We start from the raw sequence: 17821 nt of genomic DNA, 5'->3' as shown, positions 1-17821 counted from the left end.
AAGTGCTGCCACAGTTATCTCACCCGTTTCTCTCCAGTAGCACTTTGCAGTAAACCAGTCTTCCCCAGAAACAGCAGGGACGGGAAGTACCAAGCCCTTCCCACACAGTCTGGCACTAATAATTTCCAGAGAAAGAGATGCTGTGGAGCAGTTGCTAAAAAAGTGAAGAAGAAATACTGTATCTGTGCAAAAAAATACATGAATGGTGTCAAACAAAATTACACTCCTCCATTGGAGGCAAAGAAACTGCCTGCAGGTTCCAAGTCAATCATGACTTGAATTGCTGTTTGAGACTGGATGCACTGCCTTCAACATGGCAGCGTTCTTCCCAGTACCCAATGGCACAGGGTGGCTCTCGTGCATGCTGCAAGGCAGGCTTCAGCTTGTGGCCTCCATGTCTGTGATCCTCGCACAGAGAAAAGATGAATTAGCCAACAAAAACAGTGTTTGTTTTGTTGCCATCTCAGTAGACATCCTAGTAGAGCTAATAGGAAAAAGAAACCTCATCAGAGAAAGGAAAGGTCAGTAGGCTAATAAAATAAGTGCAGCTATTATGTGCTCACTTGGCAATTCATATGGGAGTGTGATTTTCTTCTCTTTTCATTTTGGATTTGTCAGTTGACTTTCTCACTACTGAAAAAGAAAAGAAAGAAATTTCAGCCCTTCACACAAGGTTTGTTACTGAAAATCACACCGTTGTGTAACTTCACATAGGCTGCAGATATAGGTTTATATTTCCTAGTTTTCCAGTTTGTTTCTTTTTTTTTCTTTGCATTTTTCTTCCAGCAGTTATGGCTATTAAAGAAAAGCAGGGCAGTACATTTAAAAGAAACGTTGGCCAAAAAGATAATGTTACACTAAGTACTGTTCTTAAACGGCATAGTTGGCCACCTACCACTCTGGTTTAATGCCTACCAGCAAAACAGAAGCTGAGAGGGAAAGCAGACTGAAAGGCTCAAAGAGAGGTGGCACGGTCACACGTAACAGGACAAGCTTGTCCCCAGGAACCAAAAAGAAAAGTCACCGGCTACAACAACACTACCCCAGATTTGTAGAAGGCAGCCTGGGATCATAGATTAGCATCAACAAAAATCTCACCCTTGGGTGATTTTCATGTCCATGCAATCAGTGAGAGACCATGTAGGATATGACTTCTGGCATAAACAAAATAAATAAATAATGGGGACATTAATTAGTTGTTGGGCTTTTTTGTTATTTGTTTGTTTACAGAAACCCCCACAGTTCACTACAAATAATTCAACTTCTTAGCAATATGAATCCTCTGTCCACATTAGTACCACAGTTTTTTAGTTTTCTCATGAGAGTTTCCTATCCAGACTCCTTAGTCTACTGGAAAAAAAAATATATGTTACATCAGCACAATTTGACTGGGGATTAGTTGTTGTTTTGAGACAGAGATCATGTCTGTTCTTGAGGAATTCATGTATCCTATGGGATTAAGTTGGTCTTGGAACATCCAGTGGTTCCATTCATTTCAGCACAGAGGCTCAGAAGAGCCACAGGCATCCCCCGGGATAATCTACAGGACCATACAAATTAATATGAGAGAGGCAAGGACTGGATCAGAGCCCTCAACTTCTTACACAGGAGAAAGATCGTGTATAAAGCCAGTGAAGGCAGAAATAGAGAAATAAATGGAAAATACCTGAAATTTAAATTTTAAAATACAAAGAGAAACTGTGATCAACCATTTCATATGAATCCTTGCATGAACAAAGCCATTACATGACTGATTACATTCAAACACATGGTAGTTATGTGGCAGCTATCTTCAGAATATGAGTACTTGTGTGCAACACAGCAGTATTTTGCCAGCATCACTCATTTGTCTTGCAGGAATACTTTCATATACCTTCTTCTAGACAGTGGATGTGAACTTTTGTCCATCTGTGTAAAAATACTTCAGCTGTAGTCAATATATTAGGTAAACTCAGAAAGATGAATTAGATCTCCTTATTAGAGAACACATACTGCTGTTCTTCTTCTGACACAACATCCCTCAGAGCAAAAACTACTTCAGATTTTTCTATGATCTCACATTACTACAGCAGTATTTATGGCTGTGCCTTAGGGAAAGCAAGCAGACAGCATCATCTGCCCTACACAAAGCCAATGAACGGTCTCTGGGCTCTACTTACAAAGAGCCTTCTTTCAATATTAACTTCATCTCAGGCCAACAGTTCAGGGAATGACCTTCCAGACACTACTGCAGATCCAGCAGTAATTGTTTAAACAGAACTTCTTGACAAATTAACTTTCTTAACACTTATTTGTTAAATTGCAATGGAAGAAGAGCTCACAGCCCATCCTCTTGCAGCTGTTCTAATCCAGCATTATCAATCAGATATTCATAGACTGGTGTCATTCTGGATGGAGACCCTAAGGTCTCTTTCAATTCCCAATTCAAATACACAAAACATTACTCAAGGTATTCGTGCTCTCTCTAACTACACACAAATCAGACATGGTTTTAGCAGGAGCAGCAAAATTTTTCTGCTCTCTGCTGCTTGACAAGTAAGGTCAAAGTAGATGGATGGGCAGTTTTGAGTAGATGTTCGTCATACTGACTTCTGTGAACAGCTTTAAATCCTCCATCATGAAGTTATTGTAGATGATTAAATAATTTTCTTTGTACAAACACAGCAGGGTGGTGTGGACAAGATATATTCAGACAATGCCCTCGATAATATGCTTTAACTTTTGGTTAGCTGTGATCAGGCAGTTGACCTCTGTCCAATTGGACTATTGTATGGGTACAAAAGACAAAACAGAGGATCCCTCCTCTCTGTCTCTTCCAATCATTTCTCCACGAGAGATTGAGATTGTGTTCACAGAATCACAAATGTTGGAAGGGACCTCTGAGGATCTGCAAGGTTCCATGAAGTTTCTTCCCCCTTTTTTCCCTTGTTTCTCATGTTGCCGATTCCTACTTGCCACTGTATTTAATTTTGCATTCAAGCTAGCATAACCCAAGCATCACTGCCAACTGCCACCACTATGGCCATGCTGACATGAGATGAACTAATCCATTGTAAATTATTTTGGGGAAGGAAAAAGATGAAAACCAGCAACACTAACTCTGCAGTCTAAATATCTGTAAATGATGAAGTCTAAATTTGAGTCTGATGAAAATCACTAAATCAGAGCTCTTGTTCAGCTGCCATTAAACATTTTTTAACTCAGTCATAGAATGTGCTCCATTTCTGTTCCCCTCTCAAACCAACAGAAAGGAGTTTTATGGAGCTGGAAAACGCTCTGGGCTAGACTTGAGGAAGCACATAACTTATTCACTGAATGTCAGCTGTTGACTGATTCAAAATGTCTTGCCAGCTCAACTGAAGACATCAAGCAGCTGGAGTCAGAAAGAGGACATGAGGCTAAATTAGTAGAATGAGCCCATGGTGTGGGCATGCAGCTTCCCTCAAGCAGCCAGCACGCAGCCTGCAGTATTCCTTTTTGAAACCCACCACCTCATTTCAGGTGAGTAGCTCAGACACGGGCTGGAGAGGATTGTATCTGTCTGCTACCAAACATCCCCAAAACTTAGTCTGCAGGAACTCAGATTTCATCACCTTCAAAATGCTAGTGGGATAGCTGGGTAGAGCACTCTGGTGGCAGATGCACATTAGATCCACTTAAGCAGCAAAGAATTCACTGTTTTTCTTTTGCATTTTTAAGGAATGTCCTAACAGCCTACCACCCAGACAGCAGAGACAAAGCTACAGCACCCACCTTGAAGCTTCTTCAATGAATGGTACTGTCATCAAGAAATAACTCGAGAAGATAGGAGGTCTCATTTCACTGCAGGGGGAGGAAGACAACCATTCTTTTATTTCTCTAAACTCAGTTCGTTGGCTAACAGGAAAACTGTTCATAACCAGAGCCCCATCTGGAAATTACTGTAGTGAAGGGTGGAGATCTTGCCTGACCTGACCTGTAATACACCCACTGGCCTTCATTTCTTGTGACTCATGAATGCACAGAACCAGTGCTTCACCTATATGACCTGCCTGGGTAACCACAAAAGCAATTCCAGCCCAATCAATAGCTTCCTTAGGCAGAGGCTTCAGTAATAAAGCAGTACAAGAACAATGCACATACGCTGTCTCTCTGATTAATCTGATAACACTGGCATGTACACAAGGTCCAATGGTAGATGTCTTCTGTCCTGCCAATACATTATCAGCTTGCCCTCTACCACAGGGGGTGAGACTCTCTCCAGCACTTGGTCTTAGTGAGAAATCAAAGAATGAAAACCACATGAATAGGGATTACACTGCCTCTTGAGTCTGGCAAGCAGATGTTGGATTGCAAGACTAAGTTGCAATCAGCTGGATTGTTTTGTTTTTTTTGCCATTTTTTCTCCAAGCACCTAGTAGAGGTTAACAGAACAACACACACAGATAAGATTATGACGACATATTTAGGCACACACACATTAGTCCTTTCAAATCTGTAATCTTCAAGGATACATAACTGGACAGCACAGCTAGGATTTCCAGATGTCAGGGCCAGCTCAGCATCTGCAAGAAGTTCCAAGTGAGCAGCAGACAGATGAGGACTTTCCTGCATCATTGCCTCCACACTAGGACCTGCCCAGAAACCCAGCCTACAGCCTCATCCTGCAGCCGGCCTCAAACATGCTCCTGGGTACAGCATCTGGGTTCGTATTCCCAGCTGGCCAAGGAGAGCTTTGCTTTTGTTGCCCATGCAAAACTTGCAGTGAGCTCCACGTGATTTGGAGTAACAAACATAGTGGGAAGATCACAGCGCTGTTGAGACATTCCAGCTGCTGATGCAAAGGGCTCAGGCAAAGGAAAGTCCTGCATCACAACATGAGATAGGCCCTGGGATACTTCACTTGAGGCCACAGAAGCAAAATTCCTTCTAGTGAAGCTGAAATCACATCTCACTGGAGAAAAATCTGGACTAGTCAGGCCCAGAATCAGAAGTTGTTACTCTCAGGGACCACATTCAAGACTGATGCCTCATTACCAGCTCACACCTGTATTCATCCCAGTGTCTGTGACAGACAAGCACATCTGGAACAAAAACATTCAGTTCTGATTAATATCCTGTGCTTTCACCCATGAAAAGCACAGCTTTGCCTGTCACACACAGTGTGCACTGCACAATTCTAAAACAGCTGCAGAGAATGAAACTGGAACAGCAACGAGTATCAACAGATGGACAACAACAACCATTTAACTACTATAACTTATGCTTAGGATAAAACAACATCTAGGAACAACTCCAGTTCCCAGCTAGATAACATAGAAAAGCAGCAATTCTGGCTTTGAACTGCTTTTAACTGACCTGGATCCCTTGTAGACAAAGGAAGAACTCCCCCTGGAGCTTTTGACCTTCAAACAGGCTAATTCCAGTTTACTGTTCCCGTCTCATTTAGTTATGCAAACAGGCATCAAGCCCACACTTAGTTCTGAGAATAATACTCTTCCATCCCTCCCCAAAACCGACGTGAAAGTTTTGGTTCTGCGATTTTTATTCTTTTGTAGGAAACATGAATAAGTAGAAACCCGTGAGCATTTCTTCCTTGAAAACATCAATACAAGTTATTGTAAACAAATCCAAGGTCTTTTGAAGCAGCCTGAAATCTTCAGTGGAGGTGGGGTAACCCAAATGGAAGAAGCAAGCACATCATTTCTGACACAATTCAAGTTTGCCTCATCAGCTTGGGAAATAAACTACAACAACTCCAAGGACCCAAGTGTCAAGATCTCCTCAGCCAGAGTAGCTAGTTAGCCAGGTCTATGTGCATCTTTTATGAGAGGGAGAAGACAAAAACAGCACTCCATGATGCACCCTTTGAAAGCTTGCATTCCCACTCCTCCCATGTCTTTCTCAACAGTTCTCTAAAGAAGCCTGAGGCTCGAAGCCCATGACAGCTGCTGGGGCAGACAGGAACATCAGACTTCTCAGGCAGCTGTAGGGCCTGGTGAGCTTCTGGATTCCTGGAAATACAGACAAGCTTTTTTATTCTGGTTAGTATTAAACATAGCCAAATTTCAAAACTGCTGCAAACTGGGAGCCCTTTCTTTTAGCTACTTCAGGTCAGAGTTTCTGGAGTCATAACAGAAATGGCAACATTACCATTCCTGCTAGAGCCAAATCCTGTGACAGAATGAATTAGCTTTTCTCAGAACTGCGGGATTACCTTCAAATCCTGACTCTTATATTAACAGATGTTCTGTCTTCTATACCTTCTGGTTTCCAGACCTCCAACACACTTGAGTGGCAAAAAAAAACCCAAATGTCCCAGGGCAGGAGGTCTGCAGATTTGCCATTGTACTCATCTCTTCAGGTGAGAAGATCCAGTGACAAGGTGGAGATTCTGCAGAGCAGTAACCACTCCGCAAGGCAGCACAACTGTAACTATACAACCTCAGTGCCTCAGGTAGCCTACTGAGTTCTTTGCAACCTTGTATTCACTACAGCAACCAAGAGACTTCACCCCCTGCTGTTGAATCTCTGGGTTTGAAAGGCTGCTCAGGATGTGACAGACAACGCACATCCCCACACAAACAAAGCTAGAGCATGATGAGGCAGCCAGGTGGAAATGCTAGAAACATCTTTATTTTAACTAGTAGCAGCTCTCCCTAGGCTCTGCATGCCTGTCTCCAGCTACAGGAAGACCCATATTTGCCTGTATTTTCTAAATTGTCCTCTCCACAGCAGCACCATCTCCTCCCCAGGTACCACTTGCTGACAGCTGCAGAGACAAGAGCTGCCCTATTTACAAAGCAGCAGCCCAAACAATTCCCCTTTTGTGCTTCTTTACCTATCTGCCCCTTGGAAACACCGCTGAGAAATCCTACTAATGAAGTAGATACACACCCCCACCTAGCGGCGAGTGCACAGCTCTGGTTCTCCGCCATAGGAGTGGTTCCAACTCTGCAGTCACACACACACACGTACCAGGAACCTGCCTAGAAGCATCACACTTCAAATCAAAGCAGTAATAACAGCTACGATTAAATTTAAGGGCATTACTTCCAATGCCTTCAGCATCTGGTAAATTTTCTTCCTGTTCCACAAACGTTCCTGTATGTATACAGAGTTTAACTTCCTGTGGTCAAAGACATTGGGACGAGCTCACCAGCTGACTGTAAGCAAGAGAAGTCTGTCCTCAACCAGGAACGCAGCACAAACTGAGACTTACCAGCAGGTGTTGGGCTTCAGAGCTTCAGCAAGAGATGAGCCTAACTGAGGAGATCTCTGTGGTTTGCATCCCTGTGGCCTGGAGACAATGCAGGCTTCCTGCAAAGCTTAAACATTCCCTCTTAGACCATCAGAGTACAGGCACATTCATCTTCGCTCTTAAAGAGCACACAGTACCAACCTGATACCCAATGCATTATGGCACTTGTTAACAAAGCATTACCTCAACATTCACTTGTTCTTGGATCTCTTTGCTGTATGGTATTTTACCACAATAAGTTGTCCCAGTAGAAACAAACAAACAAACCTGTTGTGTTTCCTTCAACTTTAAGTAGATTCCATGGTAAACACAACATGCCTCATCCATTCTTTGAAGATATTTTCTCTGGAAAGCGTGGAAATAAAAGATTTTCCTCTCATCTGACACACTAAGCAAGGAATAAACTTTCTATCCCAGTAGATAATTGCAGCAAAGATTTAGGTTCATTTAATAAAAGTGACTCCTAAAAGCGTAATTCTTTCTGCATGGAGGTTTGCACCAGAGGACAAGTGTGATCCTAGTCTTTATTTTTGGAGACCACTGTTCTAAGAAGAACAGCCACACATAGTTCATGACAAAGAGCTCCACACCAGCTCTCCAGACATGTAGTGGAACTGGGACAGTAAAAGCATGGACTCCTTCAACAGTCTGTCTTTTTTTGTTTGTTATGTTGGGTTTTTTGTTTGTTTGTTTTGCTTTATTATTTTGTTTTAATGCAAATTAAAGCTGACACGCTGATTACCAGTAGAGGTACTTCACCACTGCTCAATATCAGAAGAAAACCAAGGATGTGAAAGCTGTGACAAATACGTGTTTTAAACAATATATAAGGCAATCCAGACTTAAGCAGCTCAAGCTGCATACCTGATATGAGAATTAGGCCTAGAGAAGATCACACAGTAGAACAAAAACCCCTCAAGCATTTTAAATGCCAGATAAGTCACACTGTGTAACACACTTTAATTTACAATGAACATTCAGAGTTCTGGTTAGAGACTAAAGATTGCTCCTATGGTGGTAGCAGTTTCTCCCCCTGCATCAGCTGATTAAATGCGTTTCTATTTTTATTAACATCTCCACCTTTAATCTTGCACAATACTTCAAAACAGGGGCCTAGCAGTCTGCTAATGCAAACACATTCCTTGTTTCTCTGGCAATCCATCCTTAATTTAAAGGAGTATTCTAGAAACACTCAAAGAAAATTCATGCAGAAGGTGCTACATGTGTTCAGTAGCATCCCATCTGAACTACCTGCAATAGAATTAACAAAGCAACCCAAACACACCAACCTCCTCTGTAATACCACACAGTACTTCATTCCTGCCTCAAGCGTTTAAGTTTAACCTGTTACTACTGCTTCAGGACCACTGCTATGGAAAGTTTATACTTGCAGATTCTATGCTTCTAATCAGTCTCTAAAGCTAGAAGTAGTTTTAGGATATATTCAAACAACTAATACGGAACAGATACCACATGCTGTTATTCAGTTCCTATATAAACAATTTAGCCTGATCAGTACAGTAGCCTCTTGCCCAAGACAACATTTGAAGAGCTATTATACCGCTACACCACATCTCATACAAGATCTCATACAAGAGACCCAGGAAAGGGTAGGGATGACTGCAGATTGTCAAGTCAGGCAGGAACCACAATGTCTATTTTCTGCTTCATATCTTCTTGATTTCTAAGAAAGTACCATTGCCTGTAATATAGCAAATTGCAAACAGCACACATCTTCCCCAGCCCTTTTCAAGTCTAGTAACCAGACCAGCTGCTACCAAAGATGAGTCTGTTAATAGATGGTTACATTAGAGTCTTCTTTTGAGTTTTATTTGTTCATAGTAACACAAAGTTTGCGTTTCCACTTAGGTATTTATGTGCAACAAAGAAATCCATCACCTCATTAAGCTTCAGCAAAGTGAGCTATGTTTCTATATGCAGTGAAACAGATTAAAGTGTCTTCTCCCTTTTGTTGCACAACAGTTTAAAGCTTCAAAAACCTAAGCAAACACTTTCCATAGGATTAGAGAAGCAGACATGTTGTTTGATTATGAAATGCTTTTGTGGGATGAGCTAAGTGTTTTCTGTATTAGAGCAATTCATTTGTATGCCACAGAAACTACTACAAGAGTGAAACAAAAGTAGAACTGCTGCCGTTTTAGTAGTCTGTGCAAGAATTCCACTCTACTTTTTGCAAGATGCATATCTCGAAGATACATTCTCCCAGTTGATCACATTCCAGATAGCTTTCAAATAATCAGGTCGAACATTTTTATACTGAAGATAATAGGCATGTTCCCATACATCAATTCCCAGCAATGGAATGAGACCTGTAAAAAAGGAGGATAACATTTTTTTAAGTCTGTGAAGAAATGCTCCACTGCAAAGTCTTATTCTGCAATTACCAAATTTCATCAGCTGCAGAAACAGAGAGGTCTACAGTACACAGGCGCTCACTAAAATGTTTTACAGACCTGACTGCTCTCCACACACACTGTATAAACTAAATTATTAGAATACACACCTATGAATACCCTTCCACATACCCAGTAACATGAGTATTTTCTGGGACCAGGCCACCACAAAGAAGTCTCTTGACATGAGTATTTGCTTCCAATGCTTTAAATGTAAGTTACCGTTTCACTGCTTTCCTTGCTTTTGTGCTAAAACATTCTTCTAGCTGAATTTTTAGTAGGCAGTTTTCAATGTATGGGAGAGGGCCACCAAACACACACATTTACTAGATCAAGTTGCCCAGGGCCCCGTCCAACCTGGTCTTGAACACCTCCAAGGACGGGGCATCCACAACCTCCCTGGGCAGCCTGTTCCAGGGCCTAACCACTCTCCTAGTGAAGAACTTCCCCCTAACATCCAATGGAAAACACATGATATTCCTTATCATTTTCTATGAATTCCACAGAACATGTTTTAATGACATCTGTGACTGGATTTGGACAACAGCCATCACCAGCAGGATTCTCAATGGGCATTAGCTCTTTCCTCTGTGGAGCATGTCCAAGCTGCCTTCATCACCGCTATGTCTCTCTAAGCAAACAAACATACCTTCAGAAGTGATTCCAGCTGCCTGTCTAGCCCTAAGAGATGTCCCCACCCAAGCCTTATTTAATTGACATTCATCAGTATTTATCAATAGTAGAGAAGCACGTTCTAAGTGCTCTGTTTTAAACTTAGCCTGTTTCATAACAAGAGATATTACACTCATCTTCCCCTCTCCTGGTGTCTGGCCTACACCATCAGTTCTATAAATAGATCCTCATAAGAGAAAACAATCTAAAGGTAAGACACTTGATCTTCCCAATACTCTTGACAGGCAAGCTACTCCCATAACTCAGGAACAGTCCAAAGGAGCCTAACCTAAATTTCATGCCCAATGCTCTTTCACAATATGTCCCACCTATACACTTGCCTTTGAAATCTACAAAAAGCGAAAGAGGAAGAAAGAAAGCTGACCTGTTGTTCCTTGCAAAGGATCTTGATTTGCACAGGCTGCTATCTGTAGACGTCCCTGTTCCTTATTATAGCCAAGCCACCCCCAGCCTGATCCTTGAACACCAACTGATACAGCTGTTAGTTTCTCCTTGAAGTTTGCGAAAGAACCGAAGTCACGTTTGATGGCTTCCATCAATTCTCCTTTAAAAAAAAAAAGCACAGAAATATCATTGAATTTCAGGTATTTAACGTATTTCAATTCCCAGGTGTCATCTAGAAATAGAAGAGAGATGCAAATACATTTGGGCTCTCAGGGAACTTTCTAGACAGAATAGATACATCATTAACAATTCTGTCCCAACCTGCTCCAGACAGCAGTCAAGAAAGCAATTAGAACAGTCAAACACACTGTTATCAAAGACAGTCACGGCGCTATCAATAGAACATACAGTGCAATGCTGGAAAATTACCACCTTTCACAGTAACTCCACAGAAACTGCATACAAAGGCAAGGCTTTAACACATCTTTTCAGGTTGGATATTAGGAAAACTTTCTTCCCTGATAGAGCGGTCAAGCACTGGAACAAGCTGCCCAGGGAAGTGGTGGAGTCACCTTCCCTAGAGGCAACTAAGAAACGTGGTGATGTGGTATGGTACTGAGGGATATGGTTTAATAGGCACGTCGTGATGGGCTGATGGTTGGACTGGATGATCTCAGTGGTCCTTTTCAACCTTAATGATTCTCTGATTCTATGATCTTTTCCAAGAATACCATCTGATATACACTTCATTTGAAAACACTCAAGTTTATCACAGCAGCCTGAGATCTGTATTATAGGAACACTGCCTTTAATTGAAGATCACTTGTAGATTACCATTTCTCTATCCTCCCAAAAGGGATTTCCTTTAACTGCTAAGCCATCCCTAACTGAAAATGGAACATACATCCAGTCACTAAAACTGGGTAGTCTGCAGCATATTTCCTTCTTTTCTGTGAACTAAGTGAATGCAATCTCAATTAGCACAGTTCTGGATAAGTGTATTTTATCTTATGAAGAGGAAAAGGACAATATACTGCAACAGTCAGGTATTGTGCAATGTATATATAATCATCTTAAAAAACATAATCAGCAGTTATCTTTTCATAGTTTTCACTTGCATGCACAAGACCCTGAATTCCATAGAACTACATAAGTTGTCATATAGAAAGGCAAATAAACTCAGGAAAATAAAGAAAACTTAAACCCTTTCAAAGAGAGAAAAGATCATCAGATCTGCTGGTCCATTAAGACTGACTCATTGAACACCCATAACAAGCACTAACCTTTAGGCTCTCCTCCTCCATTGGGAGAAAGATTTGTCCAGAAGATGGTATGATTGATATGACCCCCACCATTGAATTTCAGTGCAGGCTGAAGCGACACCTGAGCTGTAACATCACCTGAGGACACAGAAGATACATAAATAGATAAATAGAAGCAGTTAAGTTGTCATTAGGTCACCACCAATACCCCAAATCTTTCAAGTCTTACTAGCCCGTAACATGTCTATGGAAAAGTTAGGATTTGTGACTGTTACTCACATTTTAGATGGTCACTGTCAAACTGCATTAAACATTTCTTTTAACATCTTCTTATGATGTAACTGCATGTGATGTGCCAATACTGCACCTGTCAGGCAATTCATGCCTCTACAGTCTACTGTCATTCTACAGCTAAACAAAACCAATAGTAGTACAAGAATGAAATAAGGATCTAGCACTAGAAAATTGTTTAGTATTACTATTACTAGACAAGAACACTGTTTATCCTCTGAGCTGCTGATTTTCAAAATAAGAATTTCTTAATTACTTAAACACCCTGAAGAGGGTGAACAGAGCGTGCTCCAGAAATGGTTGACAAGTACAGTAAGAAAATGCACAAACAAGATGTTCTTATCCTTACATTTTTTCATTTACTCTGGGGAAGTAGTTCTGTTTTTGTTTACAGAATTACAAGTTCTCAGCAGTTCCTCGTATCCTTAAGAAGCCACAAGTCTCACAGAAATAAAACATCCAGATGAAGCTGTTAAGTTCAAATGACTCACAAGATTCCCAATATACAGAATTCAAGGCTTTGTTAAATCACAGTCACTAAACTCACCCACATCATCCTACAAGCCACAAATCCAAAAATAACCCAGGACATTTGTAACATCTCTATTATTGTTTATCCCACCATAGGAGCCTACTCCCCAAGACCACTATGAAGTAGTGATGGCATTTGATCACTGTCTTAAAGTACAGTATTTGTGGCACTGTCAAGTCAGTCCTGCTGAACTGGAAAAGAGGATAGAGAAAGGTAACTCACTCTTAAGATACCACAAAGTATCTTAGAATCTAGCTGCATATAAAGCCCCTGACCCTTGGCTCCAGCTTACCACACTCCTTAACACAGCCACACTGGACAGGTTCAGCTTAGAAGCGGTGCTCAAGAGACCTGTACGCTCAGTTTCTCAGTCTACTGAATGATTTCTTTCCATTCTAAGAGCAAAGTAAAGCACCATAAGTCAAATGACTGTCAGAAGAGTACAGAAAAATTCTGGCAGTTCTAAGTTTTCAATGAAAATAAGTTCTGTGATTATAGCCTTCAACTAGCAACATACAGAACATTCTGATGAAGAAGTAATCGGAACCAGCTTATGCCGAAAGTTTTCTGGAATACAGTTAATAGTTGCTGGGCAGGACCTTATCACAGACATGCAGACTCATTTTCAGACCTGGTAACAGGAGACAATGGAATCAACTCAAGACAGCTTCTGAGTTATCTGAGCAATTACAGATAGGTTAAGAAAACATTAAAGATGATCTGAAAACTACTTACTATTGCTGAAAAAAGTCAGCTTTGAAGTTCTATTATCCAGAGGAGATATTAAACAGTCACGAGATCTGCTGTGTAATCAAACTGCTGTGCAGTACTTTGGGCCAGGCTCAGTTTTTTAGTGGGAAGAGAATGACAATATTGACAAAAAGAGGTGAGAGTTCAGACTTCAACCTTTCCTATAACCTGGCCTAAATCTTTCTAATGAGGTTCAAAACACTATGTGTTCTATACAAGGATATCACCTAAGAAGCCAACCCAAAACACACAAAAACACCGCAAGCAAATATTTGCCTGCTTTGATGTGTGTGATCATCACCAATACTTGCAGAATAATACCAGCAAAATCCTTATGCAGTTCTACCTGCAGACACACTATCACCAAGAGCAAGCAGTAAGAGCCTACCAAAGGACACAGGGTTTTTGTTTTTCCTTTAAACACCTCCAAGGGTCCATACAACGCCATGTTTCTGCTAGTCAGAAATTCTTTCTCTGCTGGGGGATGAATCTTTAGTCATTTCAAGCAGTAACCACATCTACAGCAGATATACTGCTTTCCTATAGTTTGGTTTCCTTCCTCACTAATTAACCTCTGGAATACAGCTTTCCTGGCTCCACCACTAGCAGGATAAAGCAGCAGCCAATCTTGTTTGCTCGATTCTTCATCAAACCTCATTTGTTCAGACTGCCCAAGTTATTATTAGGCTTATGAGGCCACTTGAAAACCTCTAAACTTTCACAGGTAATCAACATTCTTTTTTTCAAGCACATCACAGGTGTTTCTCAGGGACAACTTCCTACTGACTCTGCCCTTTGGTGTTGTGTAAATCCTCAACAGCACACACTGGCTCTCTCACCTGCTGCTGATGGACATACGCACCTTTTGCCAGCGCCTCTTTGTATTTCTCCTCTGTAACATTCAGGTTGTTCACGTAGGTGGCGTGGTGTTTGCTGTGGTGCAGCTGCATGATCTCAGCACTGATGTGTGGCTCCAGCGCTCCATAGTCGTACGGTAGGTCAGGCAGAGTGTGCTTCTGCCTTGCGACCGAGCACCCCAAAGGCGCTACCAGCGCAGCCCTGCTCCTAGATGGGAAACGAGAGTAGGAAGGAGTGAAGGAATCAGTCTCGTGCAGTACTTGCTCTTTACCGCCTTTAGCAGAGTGAAAAACCGGCCTGCCACGGCCAGCTGCCCACATGAAGGTCAGCGGGGCTTCTCAATGTAGAGCTACCACCTCCTAACCCGCGTTATTGCGCCGCAACGACAGGAAGCACTCCAGGCTGGGAGGAAGGTCAGCCCCGAGGGCCCTCGCACAGGTGACCTTGATACGAAAAAAGGCCGAAATCCTACAGCCCCATTGAGGCCAGTCCCAGCCGCGCTGCCCGGCTCGGCTGCACCTCGCAGTGCTATCGCCGGCACCGCCACCCCCTCTTACTGAACTGAAAGGGACAGCACAAGAGGTGACAGCTCCTCCGCCCCCTCCCGCGGCCCGCACACGGCAGCCCACGGCCCGGCTGCCCGTCACGCTGCAGGGCGGAGGCGAGCACGGCAGCCCGACCTCTCCTCCCTCCCGGCGGCGGCGCGGCTCTCACCTGCCCGCCGAGCCCAGGCGGCACAACATGGCGGACAGCTCGCGGCGGACACTGCAGCCACCACACACCGCGCCTGTGCACACACTGCCGGGGCGGGGCCTGACGGAGGGGAGGGTGCGTGAGGGAGGGTCGATAGGCCTGGTTTCAAGGGGTTGTTAATCGCTGTTGGTGTTTAAAAGACACGTGCCTTTAATACACTGTACAGGGTTGAAGGTGGAGCCACTGACTTGCTTACCAGACCAGTGGTATATGTGAGCAGTGAACAGCAGCTCACTGATAAAGCCAGAGTAACAGTCCTAGTGCTGACCATGTAATATATAAGTAAGTCTACAGGTAACACAGAGACTAACTAGATAGGTGCACCACTTGTGGGGGTCAGATGCAACACATTAAGACTGATTGAAATAGTACATGGAAAAAAGAAGTTACATACAGCATGCTTAATCCAATTCACAGAAGAAAAAGTTGCTTAGATCAGCCGCTAGATGTTTCAGAGGTTAAAATCAAGCAGAAATAGGCAGGGTCATTTTTCTAAGCAACACTAGTGAGACCAATAGGCACAGTGCTCCCAGTGATAGCTCTAGATCCAGGAGAGAAAACATCCAATGGGGTAAGTGAAGAGAACAAAGTAAAACTCTAAAAAGAATCCTGCATGTTGCTGTGTGCAGGTCTTACCTATGACATGGGCAGTGCTGCCAGAAGCAAGCAGCTCAGCCCTGAGAGCCTGCTGGAGAAAGGCTTGGCAGCAGGCCTTGATAACAGGCCCATTGAACGCACCACAGCAGTTCCCTTTGACATCAGGAGTCTGTGTGTATTTTTCCCATTTATTATCATATAAAATATGAGCTGTAAGCTGAGGAATTTGTCAGAATTTGACCCATGCAGAGTGGGATGTTCTTAGGGCTTCATAATGCAGTAGGAATAGGCTACAGAAAGAACTGTTATGATATGTCCTCCTTTGTTTTTTTAATATAACAGATGTATCAAACGTAGCCATCCCTTGACTTCAAATGCAATGGTTGGTGGAACAGGTATGTAGAATACTTCACATTTCAACATTTTCAGCATACCACAGTGTGAAACAAGTCAGTTTCTTAGGTGGACATTTCTAAACAGGAAGCAAATACAGAGGTCTTTTGACTGTCACTTCACTCTGTTATGCCTGGGCATACAGTAGAGGCACTGGAAACCCCTGTGTCAGTACTGCAAGCAGAGGCAGGGCAGCAGCCTGTACCAGAGCTTGCGAGCAGCCTGGCACTCCCCTTCAAAGGTCAGATGCCATTAGGAGCTACCCACCTCAACTGCTGAGAACGAGGCACTTAGAAACTTTTTCGTCTATTTGATCTACTTACTCTTTTTGTTCCATTTGAGTTCTCTTTCTCACGTCTCTGCATATCTCATTTTCCAATATCCATTTTCTCCCAACATCCATGGCCCTTAATGCTCGTGAGAACGCTTCATGCACCTTAACTCCATCAGCTAAAATAATCAGTATTAAATAGTTAGTGCAAAGGAGTTGAAAAAAAACCATGTAAAATTACTTATTCCCTAAGGCCAATGAAGAGAGTCCTTCCCTCAGTAATGAAGCATTGTGCAAAATGAAGACTAACACTAGATGAAGTTTAATTCAAATAATTGGGGAAAATCTCTTTGCTGCCACAAACCATTTCTTTTCTTTTGGCCTTATTTATATAAGCACTTATGTTCAGAGATCTTAACCTAAATTTACAGGACTAAAGACAGCAGAAGGGGTGAAGTCTGAACAACCAGGTTTAGAATAACTTACCTCATCTTGGAATTTGCCAGCAAACCCACATGGAGATCCACAAAGGGAATCAAAGTGCATTGTAATGCATAGGTGTACAGAATAGCTCCCCCCCTCAATATCCAGTTAAAAGCCTCAAGAATACCATGCAAACTTCAGTTTTTGTTATCAGCCAGCTGTACTCTAGAATGAGCAGCGAAACTCTAAGTTTATCAGTAGGTATGACACAAAATGAATTATCTTAATCAAAACCAACCTGAAAACAGGACTTTCCTGAAAACAACGCACCAGCAGTCATCTCCAGGATTATTAAGAGCCATACCATAGGCTGTATGTATTGACAGCCAGAATGTGAACATTACTGATTTTAACATTTATCTGTGTATTATTATACTGCTTTTCACTATTCTGCAGTAAGCATTGCAAAAAAGCAAGCCGGTTACATGATAGAGCAGAACCACCACCATTCTCACAAGGTTTTCTACCATATGTATTATCAAGTCATTGTAACTGTCTATCATTATTACTACCCTTTTAAACTTATAATAATATACACAAAGTATCTTAAGTACATATATATACACAGTATAATCAGGTGATATTAAAGCCAAATGTAAAGCACCAGCAAATACATATTTATGTTATCAGGGATTTTTGTAAACCAGAAATTACCTTTGGATGCCGGTACTTTTTTCTTGTCACCTAATTTCTATTTGCCCAACTGTCCATTAACTGCTTTTTTTCAGGCAGTAAGGGCTGAAGTAATGTTCCAAAAAAAAGAAACAACAACAAACCACCCCATGCGGTATCACCAATAGAATCAATACTTCCAGTGACTGCTGAGTTGTTTTAAACCTCTAATTAAGCTCTATGAAATTAAAGTATCAGTGGTACATAGACTAGTATGTTTCCAACATA

The 17821-nt window shown here is 42.1% G+C and overlaps 1 protein-coding gene and 1 long non-coding RNA gene across 2 annotated transcripts; both read right to left on the bottom strand.

The window, feature by feature from the left end:
• Positions 1-9036: 9036 nt before the first annotated feature.
• On the bottom strand, positions 9037-15255 carry SOD2 (superoxide dismutase 2). The gene is made up of 5 exons (XM_015858046.1): positions 15139-15255; positions 14429-14631; positions 12015-12131; positions 10712-10891; positions 9037-9570 (listed from the first exon to the last, which is right to left on the bottom strand). Exons 1-5 carry the CDS (start codon positions 15165-15167, stop codon positions 9425-9427), a joined length of 675 nt encoding a protein of 224 aa, XP_015713532.1. The 5' UTR covers positions 15168-15255; the 3' UTR covers positions 9037-9424.
• On the bottom strand, positions 12274-14422 carry LOC107311514. Its single transcript, XR_001554108.2, has 2 exons — positions 13334-14422; positions 12274-13211 (listed from the first exon to the last, which is right to left on the bottom strand). It is a non-coding gene; the product is annotated as an uncharacterized LOC107311514 (long non-coding RNA).
• Positions 15256-17821: the final 2566 nt, after the last annotated feature.

Source organism: Coturnix japonica, chromosome 3, assembly GCF_001577835.2.
Source record: "Coturnix japonica isolate 7356 chromosome 3, Coturnix japonica 2.1, whole genome shotgun sequence".
In the NCBI taxonomy this organism is placed as follows: Eukaryota; Metazoa; Chordata; class Aves; order Galliformes; family Phasianidae; genus Coturnix; species Coturnix japonica.
Note: the sequence above shows the minus strand (reverse complement) of the source record. Positions and strands in the feature narration are given on the sequence as shown.